Source organism: Eufriesea mexicana, unplaced genomic scaffold (genome assembly GCF_001483705.2).
Source record: "Eufriesea mexicana isolate 0111107269 unplaced genomic scaffold, ASM148370v2 scaffold2917, whole genome shotgun sequence".
In the NCBI taxonomy this organism is placed as follows: domain Eukaryota; kingdom Metazoa; phylum Arthropoda; class Insecta; order Hymenoptera; family Apidae; genus Eufriesea; species Eufriesea mexicana.
In genome coordinates, this window is record NW_016910954.1 from 640,548 (window position 1) to 658,589 (window position 18,042).

The window sequence follows — 18,042 nt, forward strand, 5'->3', positions numbered from 1 at the left end:
AGCTGGGACCGGTCGATCGCGGCGATAGTGGCGGTTTAATCAGCGCGCCACGAATTGACGCCGCGGCGCGAGCGAGACGGAGAGAGTCGCGGGCGCGAGGCGCGACGGGTGCAAAAATTTGGGCCGGGAATCGGGCGCGGATTTTAAGGGGAGTCCGCATACCAGCCAGCGACAGGGTCCCACGGGAGCCAAAGGGAGGAAAGGGCCACGCTGAGGAGACGGCCACTAAATATTGTGTTCGCGCAGAGAATACAGCTCTCGGGACACGTGTAAGCGGGGCCGCGGGATTCCGTATGAGCAGATCGGCCCGCCGATTATACGCTAATTCAACGCAAATTCCTTCCCGGAGATATCTGTATCGCTCGCATACATCAGAGCCCGCGGTAGCTGGCTGCCGTTGCTGCTGCTGCTGCTGCTGCTGCTCCTGCTTCTGCTGCCTGTGCACAGGCCTCTCTGTGCCGCTCGCCGTGCCTCCGAGCGTCCGCAGTCTCCGGTTAGCTTAATCAGTACCCACGAGGAGACAACTATATACCCACGGCTACATAGTTTCGCGCGCATGTGGCGGGCACACATCGACCCCGGGTACACCGGGGACCCACGAAATCCGGCCACTCTTTCTGCCCGCTGTTATCCCGCGTGCAACCGGTCAGCCCGCGAAACCGCCGGGGCGTGCTAATTAATCCGGACGGAGATTTGATTATGATATCGGCAAAGGATGTCCGGAGCCATTCGTCGGCCCGGTGTTTACGGATCGGACATCCGATCGCGACGTTCTCGGGTAGATCGCCGAGGTCGGGTCCTTCTTTTGTCACCGCGCGCGTCGGTCGCGCGAGATAAAATCCATTTCTCGAGAACCACGCTCCGTTCGAAGTCGCTCCGCTGCTCAAGGACATCGACGAGCGTCCCCCACCACCGCGGCGGGATGCTCTACCCCCACCACCGCGCTCCGCGTCTCTCTGCCAAGCGACCCCAAACGCTCAGTCCATCGGAGCAGCCTATAAAACGTCCCCTACAATTAACGATACATCGATCCCGCTATTAATGCGGCGAACAATGCGACATAAGGCAAGAACGTGGCACGAGCTGGCGCAAGATCGCGGAACAAAGGGGAACGCAAATCACTCGCCGGGAGGGTCAGCATCGACGCGAACGTTCTCACGCATGACGAAGGCGAGCGAGGGATCTCTCCGTGAGCCGGGAATCGGCCGGTAAAGAGCGCGAAGACGACGGCTACCGTGTATATAGCCACGGCGCGCGGTGGTCGACGAAGGTCCAGGGCAGAGGACCGAAGATATATCACGTTGTCGGCCGACATACCATTCTTTCGCGGCAGCCGACACAGTGTGTGCGCGCAGCGTTCACAAATTAAGGAGCGCCAAAGTCCACGGGACGGCGTAGGTATGGCGCTATCGCGCTTCATAAAACTTCGTTAGCAAGGCTGCAAGTAGACGGCCGAGCGCGGTATATACCGAGCGCGTAGAGAAACGCGCTGATGGCCCCTCGCACGCCCGACCGGGGCTACCGTAAAAATTCATTTTGCTTCCCGGCCGTGTAATTTCCCCCGGATTCTTGCATCTTTCGCGCCGGACCGTATTAGGCGGAACCGTGTTCGCAGCTGGTCCCCGCGTTCTCGCTCCTGCGTCGGTGATCACGCGCGCTCGTCTGTCGCTCGGGCTGATCCTAATCTTGATTAGCACTCGCACGCTCCTTTATACTCCGCGTAAACGAGATTCATTGTGCCGTCTTCCTCGAATCTGTGCCGCTGGCTGCGATGTCGCGCCTTGTTCACGGGGTGGTTCGGTGTGAGAGATTGTTACGTCAGAGGCCTTAGTCTGTTCCCTTGGTCCGTCTGTCGGACTAGAACGCGGTCGTTGGAGATTCGGTGGAGATGAAAAGAGGAGCTATCTTTCGTATCGTTGGGTCTAGTAAAAATTTCCGTCCAACCCCGCACCTCCTCGTATTCCAGATATACGGTCCCCCGAGACATCGGACCTGGGATAGTCTCGAAATCTCGAGACCCGCGACGACAGGTTGGCCCTGGGGGTTTAAACCAGAACCGGGCTCATTCTTCGTCGTCAATGCGCCATTTGCACGTCCGTGTTTAGCAAACAGAAGCGATTTCGATTTCGATCGGAGTGTCCTTTCAGTCGAGTGGCCGGTGGCTGGTCGAGCAACGGTATTGGCGCCACGTGCCTCTAATATCAAGCAGGAGGTCGTATATCCTCTCGGTGCGTCGCTCGTTAATTTGCCGTGGAGTCAGCGCATATAGGGCTAGTGGGCGCACAAGGTGCACCCCACACGTGGCCACACGAACGACGCTGGCGCGCGCACACACGCCTACCTCACGGACAGACGTATAGAACGTAGGGTGGACCGTGGTAGCACAACGGTGGCCACGTAAAGCCGCACACAGTCGCGTCGGATAAATAGGCATACACGAAAGAGCGCGCGCGTGGTTCTCGTCATTAGGTACGTAGCCTCGTTAGGATGAGTTTTTCCGCCGCTAATGAGGTGGCCTGCAAGTTGTCTCTGGTACCGGTGCAGACGGTCCAGCCGCGACGGTGGCTCGCTCCGCGTGGATCAGGTGGACGTCCGGCTTTCTATGACGGCCGCGCGCGAATCTGGAGACCTGGACACTATTTTTAATCTACCCCCGGGACGCGGACTTGACGGAATTAAAATGCATGTCCCCGAGAGCACCGCTTGCTTATCTCCCCGACGCGAGTCGTATATTTCTCTCTTAGCGAACTAGCCACCCTGCGCTGCTCCGCGTGGAATAATCCTCGTTCCTCCTGGCTGTTACGCCAGCGAACATCTTGTCTCTTTTTACCCTTTCCTCCCACTTCTTTCCTGTTTTCAATTTCGTCACCTGATTTCAGAGTTGCGTGTTTCATAGTGTAAGAATATATAAGATTACGCGAGTTCCGGTTACCGATAAAGCGGCGTGAATGAGAAGCACCTAGCAATGATACCCGGGGTCTCAAATCGAAGCGGCGATCCCTTTGATCCGCGATCAATGAACAAAGGTGACCCATCCTTAAGAGGACAGGTCGCGAAGCGTACGAGGTAGTTGTTAGACAGAGTTTAGACAGTTCCTAGAGAGTGCGTTGAGAAGAGTTACTGAGAGACAGTTATTAGGAAAGAGTATTAGCGGCCAGTTCTTGTTAGAATATTATTAAACCCCCCCTTACAATACCTAGTTACTTTTGCCGGAAGAAACACTGTCATTTAAAAGTTCATCAAGTGTATAGAGGTCCCTGTAGATGTCTCTAGTGGAGTACTTATACTTGATGTACTTGGTTAATTAAGTCGTGATTTTCTCTGAGAAAAGTATCGAAGAGGCTTTCCGGGTATGACGAAAAGCGCGAAATCGAAGGGATGATTGAAGGCATGACGCGTTCGCGATGACACCGCGAGGTCCCACGCGACAGCGACATTTAAGCGCCGTCGGACGAATGGCGCGCGCGTGTCCGCGCGTTTTTGCGAGACCTGCCCACGGCCATTAAATTTACGAGCCGTCACGGCTAACTTGCAAAGAATAATAACGTATATGCTCGAAATAATCCGCGGTCGGGAGAACCCGCTATATGGAAATAACCGGCTATTTGAACGGCTCGATGTCAAAGCAAGCCAGCCCGGATATAACTCAGCGCTTAAACGAGCCCGCGTTCGCATGAACCGCCGCGGACGCGTGCTGTTTTGGATTTAAAAACCTGCTCTTTACATTTTACTGCCGCGTTATTTCCAACCCTCTCTCTCTCCCTCTCGCTCCGCGTGTCACGCGTTTTACCAACAGGGTAAACCGGCGATTTAAACAAAATTGCGGGAAGCTTTGCGTCCACCGCCTCTTCCGTCAGTCAGTCTGTCACCGTGCGACTAATTTTTCCATAAGACTCTCGTCGATTAACTTTCTCCAAACTTGGTTGGCATGGTGTGACATCCATGGTGACGTCTATCCGAATCTGAGTCAAGAATCCTGAAGGTTTTCGTGAGTTTCCTTGGGGGACTTTGCCTTTTTAACACTAGATTCACGAAACCCGTCAATTTGACGGATGGGTTGCTCCAATTATACGATGGTAACAGATTTAGTTAACCCTTTGAACGCTATGAACCCATATATGGGTTCTCACACAACCATTCAATCTGGCCTATGACCGCTGTATAGTTTTGTAAAATAATAATTTTGTAATAAATGCACAATACAAAATTATTAAATTTTCAATTTAAGAGATATAATATACCATTTTGTATGGTATTATTGCTTAACCCATTAACTGCCACGCAAATTTAGCGCGTCTTGCCCTGGGTGCCACGGTTTTATTTTAAAGAAAACATGAAATTTTACAAAATATAACGATCTAATCGTCCAAGTTATAATTTTAATAATAAAAATTGATAATTAATATGTTCTCTACGCTATATACATTTTTCATTCATCCTTTCTAATAATTCCTAACTCAAATGGCCATTTTGGCCAATCTAAACTTGCAGCACACACTACGAGATATCTCGTAGCTGTCAGTTTTGGTGCAGACGCTTACTACGAGATATCTCGTAGTTGGCAGTCAATGGTTTAATGAAATAAATGGTTCTGTTAAAGTTTTTGCTGTCACTGCTCAAATTATTTCTTTTTTTTATTTTTTTTTATTAAAAAGCAGGCAATGCAGCGCGTGCTCTGTCGTAAGAAATGGGCGATCCCCAGTGCACTCTTAACGTCGAACAACTCGGCTCTCAGAGGGTTAACTTATATTGAGACTGTCAATATTGTAATTGTTTTTAAATTAAACTACTCGTTAAAAAAGAACAGATACGTGGTTTGCTTTACCTGCAAATTTGACAGGTGTCCGAAGAAATAGGTATACAGATAGCGTCCGTAAACCTAGCGTTAACAGACATCCACATCTACGGGAAGTAATTCGAGCCCTGACGACGACTCTCGACGCAGTCTTGAGTCTTCCTCAGCCTCCACGAGGCGAGTCTCGTCGCCCTCTTCTTCTTCTTCTTCTTCTTCCCTGCGCCACAGGCTCGCGCCAGTGATCGACTGCTCTCAAAGTGCTCCACCTCATTCTACTCTCGAGTGCTGTCCGACGTCGCCATTCATCCAGCTCGTTCCGGTCGACGTGGCCTGGTGCCGTTGCTTAATTCGCGAATATTTCACCGGGGCCCCGCGGGCTGAAAATACGCTACAGCTGCTCGCGTCGTGTCTACAACCGGGCCACCGTCGCGATTTTTCCGAAATATTCGCGACGTGGCCCGTAAATTTCCGTCGTTGGCGTATTTTTACGTCCAGCCCCGGCTCACGCTGCCCCCAGCCCCCCCCGTCTTACCGCGTTTCTTCGCGCGCGAGAGTATAATCCGCGGCCACGATAATTCTATTCCCGAGTACGGCTGGATCGTGCGATTTATTGTCCCGTGTTGTTGATGTTGTTGTCGGCGTTGTTACAGACGGCGTTGCACTGGGCGGCCAAGCACGGCGACGAGAACATCGTGAAGCTCATCGCGGGCAAATACAAGAATTACATCAAGAGCATCAACGAGACTTCGGTGAGTGGTATCGAGATACATTTCAAACGCTTCGGCAGCAAAAATCGGGGTAACTGGCGCAAAAATTTCGAAAATTCGAAGATTGAAAATCGCAAATTCAAAACTCCCGTTTCGATTTACCTTAAAGCTTTAAACTTCGTTCGAAATTCGAACAACGTTCTCACGTTGTCACTTCATCGGGTCATAAAAGCTGCCAAGCAGTATTTCTTTTTTTAAAGGACATTATGCAAAGATGGGCGCATATAGGGTGCGTATGGAGTTTTTACTACCGCGTGGTTGCCATCGCGAATAAGCTTACGATCCGTATATCGTGCAACGTAGACGTGAATTTGTGCACAGCCAGGCAAATATTTCGAAACTTAGCTCTAGCACCGATTCTAGAATATAATTCTGTCTTCTCCTGTTTCCGGTTGCGGTACCAACCTGTGGTCCACAGAACGGGGTAAGTCTTACAATTTTCATTCGCGTCAAATATCGCACACATCGACGTTTATACCATCGAGCTACGAGAAGACCTCCCAAAACCTGAACTCTAGCTTCCAACCCATTTATTCCACGCGAACCACTGATCTTCTCAATCTGACCCCCAAATCCATCAACTCTTTCGACACCTGTCGCGAGTGTTAGTCTAGAACTCGTGATCGCGAACGATAGCTGGAAAAAGGAAGGTCTGGGGGTAAAGGGTGTCATCGATAAAGAGAAAAGCGAAAAGAAGCGAGGTCTGTCCGGGAATAAATCGCGAGCGAGCACCGCGACCCTATCTACCGTGATCTCTGAGCGGCCGGCGTGCGAAAGGAGCGCTGGACGCGGATTTAAGCGGGCAGCGAGCGCCGCGCGTCTCTGCTCGGCGGTAGAGAAGAGAGGAGAGGAGAGACGGCGCAGAGTTTGTCCCCGTGGCGGAAGGGTAAGGAAAGAGAGGGAAAGGTGGACGCAGCGCACAGAGAGAAGGCTGCAGATAGGATCGGATGTGTGTGGTCCGCCGCTTTGCTCTTTATAAGACTTATATAAGCTGGAGTGCCCTTCGCGGGGCAAAGGAGGGCAGAAAGGAGACGGACCGTCGGAGAAAACGGGAGAAAGAGAGCGAGAGAGGAGAGAAGGTTGCTCGTTAGCGGCTCGCGACAAACACCGCTGAACTACCGCACACGTTCCACGCTAGATAGCCGGACGAAGGTGGAAACGCGTAGAACGTTTGTCGTCCCGGTGAAAGAAAAATGGCGACCCCTCGAATTCATCGGAATTCAATTTGGCGCAAATGGTAGTGCCAGGACGAGCGTGGTATTTTCTGGTTTATCGCGAGGAAACGGTTACGCGGTGTACAAGGTTCTTCCCGTACCCTCTTTCCCCTCCTGACCCGCGGAGCGGCTCAATTAAGGCGATTAGCAGCGTAATGGCTGCAGATCGTATCTAATCGCGATCATATTCGTCCGACGATGAATCTTCCGAAGTTGCAAAGCACGTTCGCGCATCCGCCTGCTCGTTACTCGATACGCTTCTTCCTTTTCCTTTTTATTTCCCCCTTATCCACGTCGTTTATTTCCAAAATCTTCAAGATGCAAGATCTTCGAAAACCGTGCGAAACGTCATCGATCACGATAGACCCCGGATAGGTACTCTGCGTTGCTGAAAAGAAGTCATCTCGTTCGGTTGCGGAGCAAGAGGAGTATTCCACTTTAGTAATACTCACTTTTCTATAACATTCCCAAAACTACTATCTCCAAGTTCGGTAACGTGACACGTTAACATGGGCGTGAGATATCCGCGAAAGAAACGTTATCTCAGAGTTAACTTACAATGAATTGGAAGCACTACTACGTCAGGCAATAAACGAAACGACACCAAATGATTGGAAAGGATTTTGTAAACACGTAGAAACACCGGAACACGAATATCGAACGAAAGATGGAATAATAGAAGACGCAACTGAGGACCTAGAATTGGAAATACAAAGCAGTGAGTCGGATAAGAAATCAGACGACGATAGCTCAAAGATTTATAAAGTGAAGAAGTACAAAAGTAATAATAATTAACATCATTTATGAAAATTGATTTAAAATTTAAGATGTATTTTTTATGATGAATTAATTATATAATTGCATCATACTAGATAACCGTTTAAAAAATCGCACAATACAACATAAATATAAAAAGTATGCGTATAGTACATCACGTTTGCTGCGTAATGCAATGAAAAGTTAATCAAGATGCTAATTAGTAATCGGTAATTGCGAATAATCGTGTGTTCATCGGAAGAATCTGAAGTTAATATGCTTTTGGGACGAGTCTACGCTCTTGCATCTATTTCTTGCGTCTGTCTCGCTTTGTCTCGTTGCTTCGTTCGCTTTCTTTGTCACATGGTGTTCTATGAGCGAGCTAATAGGAAAGGATCAGTTCTACCAATAAGGGAAACATTTTACTCTACTTCTGCCATGATGTTAGAATGGTTGAGGATTGGTGAGGATTCGGTCCTACAAGTTTCTCAGATGACTTCTTTCCAGCAACGCAGAGTAGATGAAACGAGAAAAGTAGTGTAAGAACCCCCTCGAGGTAGCTTGGATTCCTTTAAAACGTCAGCTCTGTATCCGTGGAAGTGCGCCAGACTCTCTGTTTTCGGGGATTAGTGCTCGATTTAATAAATACGCGTGTATCCGTGTAGGTACCAACAACGTGGACCCGAGCTAATCCACTCCGGAATGGATCCGTCCTCTATCCGGCCAGCTCTTTTTTCCTCCCAGCAGCGGCTTTAGCGGCAGACGGTGAATCGTGTGGCACGGCGTAATCTGTCACAGCCACCACTCTCGCCGTAGTTTTCTGCGGCTTATCCCAGCGGCCGCCTCGCCCGCTTAATGCCCTGGCAAATGAAAAAGAGGGAAAAACGTGGCGAACCGGGAACGAGTCTCCCCGACGGCGGGATCCTAAGTCGCGTATCCTCCTCGCCGCGATTTCGCACCGTGTAATATCCAACCCGTCCTCCGATCTAACCGTCTCGAATCAAAGCAATTCCATTTTCCCGTCATTCGCTTGTAAACGCTGCCTTTACGATCGTTTTTACGCGCCGGATGCAACGATTCGTTTCCTAGCGAGATTATAGATTTCGACCACTGCGAAGGTAGATTACAAGCGCGAGCAACTCGCAGTGAAACGAAGGGTAAATTGAGCAGTTCGTCGGCAGAGTCGATTAACATCGACTAGACAACAAGCTAGAGATATGAATTTCTTTTAAATATAAATCCTCGAGTAACGGCGCAATCGTCTTGGCGCTAAAATTTCAAGAATTTGGAAAGCAGAGTTAATTACCGTGGGATAGAAGTGGTTATAAAAGAATGATGAATTTCGAACAAGCTTCTAAGAACTGCATAGTTCAGAGGGTACCGTTTTGCGAACGATTCGCTTATTTTGTCTAATGGATAATAACCGGAAGCGGCGTTCACACGATACCACGTCTTCATCGAAGATGCTACTGTTACGCGTGTTAGCATTAAACAGACACGTGTAAACGTCTCAATCGAACCTGCTATAATGCCAATTCTACTTGGATCAAAGAAGCCACGAAACCTCCTATATCCATCTTCAAATTTCTAATCAAAATTGGTCGCTTTTATCGCTAATCTTCGCGAATTTTTCCTTGACAGGCGCAAAATCAATTTCCTCAGGCTCTCATTCCGTCTTCATCGAAGATGCTACTGTTACGCGTGTTAGCATTAAACAGACACGTGTAAACGTCTCAATCGAACCTGCTATAATGCCAATTCTACTTGGATCAAAGAAGCCACGAAACCTCCTATATCCATTTTCAAATTTCTAATCAGAATTGATCGCTTTTATCATTAATTTTCTCGAATTTTTCCTTGACAGGCGTAAAATCAATTTCCTCAGACTCTCATTCCGTCTTCATCGAAGATGCTACTGTTACGCGTGTTAGCATTAAACAGACACGTGTAAACGTCTCAATCGAACCTGCTATAAAGCCAACTCTACTTGGATCAAAGAAGCCACAGAATCTTCTATATCCATCTTCAAATTTCTAATAAAAATTTAGTACTTTTATCGCTAATCTTCGCGAATTTTTCCTTGACAGGCGCAAAATCAATTTCCTCAGCCTCTCGTTCCATCTTCTTTGATCCCCTTGAGCCCCCTTCCTCTTCATCTGCATCGTCTACTGTCCGTCTACTGTAGAGGGACATAGTCCCTTATTCTGATCCTCCAAGTCGTGCAGCGTTGTTTACTTTCCAGCGATTCGAGACAGCTTCGTATCAAACGAAGCATAATTTTTAACCTAGATCGGGGGCCCGATAGTCAAAGCTAATTCCCTCCGCGAGAACTACCTGAATTCTAATCCCCCTGTGAGGAGGCGGAGAGGAAATTCTCGTGGCGACCCGAGGCGTCGTAACAGCCAGCCTGTTTCTTCCGCTGTGAACCGGACGTCATCCGGAGGTTTGCCTCGTTTGCCGATAGACACATCAGACGAAATTCGTCGCGGCGTTTGTTCACGCGACCGGACCAGGTGGGCGTCGAACGTTAGACGTCGCTAGAGGTACGCGGCGCATGGCGGATCGCAGTCACGAGCGTAATCTGTCACCGGTACCGCTTCCAGCGTAGTTTTCTACGGCTTATCGCGGCATCGGCTCGCATTTAATCCCCGCAAAAAACGGTGCCCGTTCCCCACGGGGACCGTAAGCCGCCCGTGTGGCGCCTGCATCCTTGCCGGGCGTACGACAGCCAACGACAATGGCGATCCCACCGGTAGACCCTCGAGACACTGGCGGAATCTGTCGCGTACACCGGGTGACCCATTTCGAACGTATCCTGCGGAATTACGGGATCGAGCATCTTGCTGCGAGTATGTCTGTCGGGTATAAGGTAAATGGGAATTGCTACGACGGATGGTAGCGTAGCAGGTGGGAAGATGCTATGAAAGAGTCGACTGTTTGACACTTTGGTGACGGGAAATGCTAATTCGCGGCTTACATGGGAATCGACATGTTCCACGTGGACTCGTTTCGCGCGAATGAAAATCGCGTTAACCCTTTGAGGGTTGAGGTTTGATAAGTGACGACAGTTGTTTTCTGGAAGAAGCGAATGTGTGCACGTGATAGAAAGAGTCTTGTCCCAAAGAAATTCAGTGTTCTATATCTAACTGTGGTATAACAGTTTTGTTGAGATTATTGGGATGTTGATTAACACTTTGACTGCCACGTTGGACATATATGACCGGCCACGGCTTCTCCTATGACGCCACGGTGGTCATTAGTGACCGGAGCTTACTTAAATTACATCGAACAACATTGAATGAAAATTGACAATTAATATATTTTGAATATAAACGCTAATTAGAAGATACTTTGAAATAAAAGGTGCCCTATTGAACTATTATATAATCTTGCATCTAGCGGTGCACTTCCGTGACTTCCTGAGGCAAACATGTGATTCCAATTGCGTGGCAGTCAAAGAGTTAATGAAGATTCTTGACATGTCTCAAAAGTTTGGCTTTACTTTTGTCTCCCAACTGACCGTTTGTAAAGGTATAACATGGTCTAGTCGCGTAAATTGTGTTCTAATTTACCGCATAATTCATGCGATAACTCATAAAGAATGGCACCTATAGTTAAGTAAAATAGTAAAATTGTGATGGAAGCTATAAACAAAATGTGAATATATTCTTACGTTTTGTTTTGGTAATGAGGAGGCAATCAAAAATGGAAGATCAGGCTGTCGAATATGGCACAGAAATTTGTGCAGATGTGTTGTCAGATAAAACATATCGAGATACTGTAAAAACAGAGACTACTTGTATCGACAAATATATTACTTTCATTAGAGGAGTGGATAGAGATCGTGATTGATTTTCAATCAAATTTTACACTTGTTAAGTGCTATGCACTCTATTAAATCTTTTCAATTTATCGATAATTCAAGGAATACGTGGGAATTCGGGTTATATGCTTATCAGAGCATACCGTCATCTATGTGTTAAATCAGTAGTGTCAACGTGTACCACGACGTGGGGGTTTAACACTAGAACTACCGAGCTGAAATTCCTACGTAAATGTGATATATATAAACGATATTAATTAAAGCAATGCATTGGAAATAGTTAAGAATAAATAATAATTCTCCTATCTGACGAAGGACCAATATTAATTTTGCGAAGAGTAGCTGCATATTTCCAATAATTCGAAAAATAAAAAATCCCTAATTAGCCATTTTGATACCCTTGGTAGTTCCAAAAAGATTTTAACGAAAAAGAAAGAGACCATTTATATATATTTGGAAGTTTAGGTCTCATTTAAATTCAAAAAATATGGAGAATTTTTTATTTTATTTTATTTTATTTTATAATAAAGTTAATTTAAAACTTCGTATTCCAATATTTTACGTTTCATGACGATTTGGTATTTTGATATTTCCTAAGTCACCACTTTTAATAGCAATATCATGATTTTCACGTTACGGTAAAATTACGTTTCAAATCCCGAATCCATGTCAATCTTAGTGACTCGTAAATTATCGTTTACCATCCCTGAATCTCGTCTGACATCGATATTTACCGTTCATTTGTTCGATCTTAAGTAGATGAATATTACGTGATACGTAGACTGACAGTTCTGACTAGGAGAAGAAATTCATCTACCTTATATTTATGATTGTATCAGAAAAAGTGGGCCCTATTACACTGTAATCAGTCAGACCCACGTTTCTCTTCCTAGCTCCTCATCTCCCAACATTAGATTGCCCTCACTTTGTTTCTTTCTTTTTGACTCCGGATAAAAGCATATTGTAAACGATAATATCAAAGTATAATACCAAGACTAAAATAATACCAAAGATAATACCGAGATTTCGATATTTCTAATTGCGAGTGTTACGGGGTTATAACGCAAAGGAATAATAACCAATGATAACAGTGGAAAAACTGTATACACGTTTATTAACCACTTGCGCTGGAAAGACGTGCCACGCACGTCGTAATACTTTTGTCGCAGAATCGCCAACGACGTGGTATACACGTTGTCAGGCAATTGTCACGGAAACACTGGAACGTTCTGGCACACGCGTCTGTGAATTTCTTGCCAACACAGGTGATTAACCCCTTGGCTACTGTGGACGTATATACGCGCTCAGAAATTTTGCTTTTGTGACACGAAGGGCGCATATAAGCGCTCAACACAGTTTGCTTTTCTGACACGGAGGGCGCATCTCTACCCAAAATTTTGCCGTTCTCGGCGGACATTGTAAACGAATTCCTATCCGTGTGGTACGACCGGTGCGTTTCAAAGTCTGCCGTAGTCAAAGGGTTAAATGAGCGAACGATTAGAACTAATCTGGTCTGTTAGGGTCACGCAGATCACAAGACGTCTCTAGAAAACGGGAGACAAGAGACAAAACGCAGGGGAAGGGATCGCCCTCGCATCGCTAGGTTGTAGAGTCTATCTTAGTATTTAATTTTTACTACACAGCGAGATATCGATGAACCCCATAAGATGACCGACGATAATTCAGCGAATCCTACGTAATGTCACTCTCCCTTCCTAAAATTGTCTCAAGAGAACCAGGAAGGTGAAGACTCGAAAATCAAAGTACCTGCGGGGGCTACCACCCGGCGTGAGTATCTGAACGAAGAAGAAAGGTGGTACTCCACGTTATAGGAACCAATATCCGAGGGTGTCGAAATACAAAATGTCGGAATCTGGAGCGTGCGGGGCGGGCCGTTATGATTTAGCTGCTCGTAAAGGCGGCTCGATGTAGGAAAATATTAAAATTGAAAATCCTCAACGGTGATATACGCGTGCGTGATATTGGTGGCCGGCAGCTGTCCCGTTCCCGAAGGCTGCCGCCGAAGAAGGACGACAAAGACTCCCTCCTCGAACCCGGGGAACGCACACAGGAGGCACACACGGTCCGGGATCGCGAGAAGAAATCCTGGGAAGAACCGGGACCAGACGGGCGAGGGTTCGGGGTGGCGAGGGATGAGTTCTCGCGGGGCGAGAAGGGGGCGAGGCGGGGGGTGAGAAACGGGTGAAAAGGGGGTCGGTGACGACGCGATATTGTCTCGAGGCTCGGTGACTCCGCGTGTCGGGACAATGCTACTTTAAAATATCGTCGAAAGTATAAAGAGCAGAGGGAAGGGTGAGTCGCGGCGCTCGTATACGCGGACGAACGAAATAGAAAAGGGTGGTGAGAGTGAGCATGCGTGAAAGCACAGAGGGTGTCGCGCCACTTGTCGCGAGGACACACGTGTCGCACGCTATTGGAGTCGGGGGTAAAGGGTGACTCCGGAGTCACCCCATACGTGCCATTTCCTATTCCTGCCGCTGCTGTACGAGCTGGCTTTCGCCCACCTATACGCGGGGACTTTAAAGTGAAATAAATTAGAGCCGACTCTCTGCCGAATAACTCTCTGCCTCTCTTTTTCTCCCTCGCCGAGTCGGATGCGACCCCTTTCCGAGCCCCGGTGGGGTGCACACAGCTCGACTCGATAACGTCGTTCGCCTATGATCGCGGTTTCGACGCATTTGTCACTGCGTTTATTGCGGAATGCGATATTGAGAGAAGGAGATATATACGCGTAATAGGGAGGCTGTTTATGGCGGCGGGTTCAGTAACGCGATTCAATTTTTTAGTCGTAACTTGACAACTGTAACTGGAAAACGGTACTTCTCGTCGCGTGGATGTTGCAACTGGTGTTTGCTTTATCGAACGGTTCGAACGGAATGTTTCGCAGTTTATTTTAACCGAGGTAAAATGGCCGGAATCGCGTAGCTCGGTTTCAGGGGGAAATTCGAAATGAATTTTAAACGCCGAGAGGCTGGACGATGAGAATTTAAATCTCATTTCGGAAATTCTTCGAGAGGCCGTGCGTGAGGCGTTCCATCGGCGCATCGACGAATCGACCGCGTTTTCACCTCCACCGGATAATGACCGGTACACGCACACAATTACGCGCAATTTGTCGCACTTATCGAGGCGGACATCGTGAACGGCCGGTACGTGCTCGCAGCCCGCTTTCGTGAGTACCGGTTCACCGAGAGCCACCGTCGCGGGTTTGCACACTTTGCATACGATATTTCAAGGTCGCGCAATTTTTATCCCCGCCCCGACCGCCGCGATCGATCTTTCTTCGTCCAAGAATTCCAGCGTCCTCTACCTTCACCGAATGACACGTTTCGCTTTGGCAGAATTCTAATTACACCACACCTTTCGTATAATTACGTTGTTTTTCTTTCATGCTGCGCGTAAAACAGCGAGATTAAAAATTTGCAATTGTGACAAAAATATGTCCTCGAAAGTCAAAACGAATGACAGGAGAGGACCGTGCGAAGACGGCTAACCGCGCAAGCTCGAAGATTCTGGACCATCCTACCCGGACCTCGAGCCTACCTCCGCCATCGGAGGCATCCACCTTCCCGTTTTCCTCGCAGGTACTTCCCAGCCGTGGTCGGGGGACCACGCGGTCCGCCTGCTAAATTATTCAAAAGATCCGAATCTTAAGGGCGAGCTGCTGAATTATTAATTTATAGGCGTTATTGGGTGCGTGTGCGGCTATCTCGATACCGGCACGCATTAGTCAAACAGGCCGTGGCGATCGGCCAGTCGGCTATGCGTCCATCTCGCGCTCGTATTGTTAATATCTTTGTAAAAGCGAAGGAACGTTGCAGAGCTGGCAGCTGCTTCCTCACCGGCCGTGGAAAAGCGGCCTCACCTCACCTGCCGCCCTCCGCGCGATACTAATTGCCAGATACCGTCCGTCCGATGTTTCCAACGCGACACGATTTCGCGTAACATCGATCCCTCGTTATTCGCCGTTTCACGCGGTTATTTGCACGCGCGGCTCCTTTTGTCCGCGTTTCTCCCGTTCTCCTCGTTCCTCCTTGCCGTGCCGCGCGACAGAGGAGGGTGCGAAAAGACGTTCGCTCGGTACCGTTTGCATGGTAATTGCCTGTCGCGCGTGTATCGGCAGACTACGGTGATCCCGTGGTGATGTAGGGAGACAGGGAAGAACGTGTTATTAGCGCGCGATGAGGGATAACATTGTCGTGGAACGCGTGGTGTGATCCTCGTGACGAACGCGATAGTCGCTTTTGTTTCCAGGCTTCCTCCTTTTTTCTCTCCCCTTTTCCGATATTAATGAGATGCGTATTGCGGTAGGTAAGGGTTAATCGCTGGTATGCGTGGTACGGCTCTAGCGACCTAGGTTACGGGGTAGTACGAGTCGCGAGCGTAGCTATTACGATAAGAGACTTGTTAGGTATTCGTAGGACAGGAGGTAATTTCGCGACCTGAATTTTTTAATCGTTTCTCGAATTCCTCGCCCCAAAGTTCGAAGGGATATTAACGGCTGTTAATTGGGGGATTTCAGTGTGGTTTAAATTGGAGAAATAGAGCACGAGGATGATTCTCCGCTTTGTTACTCCTGCCTTTTTCTCCTATGGAAATTCCATTTAATTTAATCGTTCGCTAACAGCTAGCGCAAATTATACATGCCCTAATTTTTCGATTAATCACACGCTCGTTAGCATAAACTCGTTAACATCGAGTCTACGTGTATTCTAAATTTCAAAAGTGGAGCGTAACGCTGGTGTTTCCTATTTTTATTCCGCTCTTGCTTTTCTCCATTTTCTTCGCGAGCAAACGTAACAACCGAATCATTCTAATTTCATACTCGAGAGTGTCTTTAACCGACGGTATAAATTCAATCGAAATTTCAGAAACCGAGCAAAGTGCTACTTCCCGTTATTATATTTTGCCAATCTTCGAAGATTATTTAATTACTAGAGGAAATACCTGGAATGTTTGAAGTGGACGAGTGGGGTCCAGCACTGCTTCCCCATTTTCTTGCTTCCGTCGAATTTCTTCTGCAAATATGCTTTTGGTCCATGTTCTATTAACCTGGAAATTAAAACAGACGTTATAGTAATCTTCGAAGAATATCCATTTGTAAGGTTTAAACAGAGAAGTGACTTTTACCATTGATTGTCAGGCAGCTTGAGAGGCCGTCGCGACGCGACGCGTCGGCCATCTTGGAAAGCAGCGGTCAGTCCATGTCCAATTAGTCTGTAAATTGAAAAACATATTATTTCAATTTTCGGAGACTATTCACTTGCGAAATTTATACGGAAATCAATTTTCGCGAACGATTATCAAACAATTGGAATGCGATGCGTCGGCGATATTGGCAGGTAATGGTCAGTATGTATCCAATTAACCTCTAAATTAGAAAAGACACTATCCCAGTTTTTCCCTAATTTTCGGAACCCATCGATTTGAACAATTCATACGGAAAAGCGACTTTCGCAGTCAGAGACGCCGTCGCAACGCGATACGTCGTCAATACTGACAAGTGATAGTCAATACATATCCTATTAACTTCTAAATTAAAAAAGACACTATCCCAATTTTTCCCTAATTTTCGGCACCCATCGACTTGCAAAATTCACAGGGAAAAGTGATTTTGGCAAGCGATTGTCAAACAATCGGAGAGGCCAATGCGACGCGATACGTCGTCGATGTTGACAGGTGACAGTCAATACATATCCTATTAACTTCTAAATTAAAAAAGACACTATCCCAATTTTTCCCTAATTTTCGGCACCCATCGACTTGCAAAATTCACAGGGAAAAGTGATTTTGGCAAGCGATTGTCAAACAATCGGAGAGGCCAATGCGACGCGATACGTCGTCGATGTTGACAGGTGACAGTCAATACATATCCTATTAACTTCTAAATTAAAAAAGACACTATCCCAATTTTTCCCTAATTTTCGGCACCCATCGACTTGCAAAATTCACAGGGAAAAGTGATTTTGGCAAGCGATTGTCAAACAATCGGAGAGGCCAATGCGACGCGATACGTCGACGATGCTGACAGATGGCAGTCAGTACATATCCTATTAACCTCTAAATTAAGGAAGATACTATCCCAATTTTCTCCTAATTTTCGAAACTCATCCACTTGCAAGGTTCATACGGAAAAGTAATTTTGGCAAGCGATTGTCAAACCGTCGCGTCGCGATACGTCGACGATACTGACAGATGGCAGTCAGTACATATCCTATTAACCTCTAAATTAAGGGAGATATTATCCCAATTTTCTTCTAATTTTCGAAACTCATCCACTTGCAAGGTTCACACGGAAAAGTAATTTTGGCAAGCGATTGTCAAACCGTCGCGACGCGATACGTCGACGATGCTGACAGATGGCAGTCAGTACATATCCTATTAACCTCTAAATTAAGAAAGATACTATCCCAATTTTTCCCTAATTTTCGGAACCCATCGACTTGCAAAATTCACAAGGAAAAGTGATTTTGGCAAGCGATTGTCAAACAGTCGGAGAGGCCGTCGCAATACGATACGTCGACGATGCTGACAGATGGCAGTCAGTACATATCCTATTAACCTCTAAATTAAGGAAGATACTATCCCAATTTTCTCCTAATTTTCGAAACTCATCCACTTGCAAGGTTCATACGGAAAAGTAATTTTGGCAAGCGATTGTCAAAC

The 18,042-nt window shown here is 47.2% G+C and overlaps 1 protein-coding gene across 6 annotated transcripts in view; it reads left to right on the forward strand.

Annotated features, from left to right (window-relative positions):
* sowah (ankyrin repeat domain family member sosondowah) overlaps positions 1 to 18,042 on the forward strand; it is a 168,900-nt gene that overhangs the window by 140,355 nt on the left and 10,503 nt on the right. For all 6 annotated transcript variants that reach the window (XR_001890433.1, XM_017904353.1, XM_017904351.1 and 3 more), the window contains 2 exons: positions 5,446 to 5,544; positions 5,981 to 5,986. Coding sequence is in view for 5 of the 6 variants with exons in the window: in XM_017904353.1 (XP_017759842.1) it covers positions 5,446 to 5,544; positions 5,981 to 5,986 (105 nt within the window). In the remaining variant the exon portion in view is untranslated. The remainder of the gene's footprint in view (positions 1 to 5,445; positions 5,545 to 5,980; positions 5,987 to 18,042) is intronic.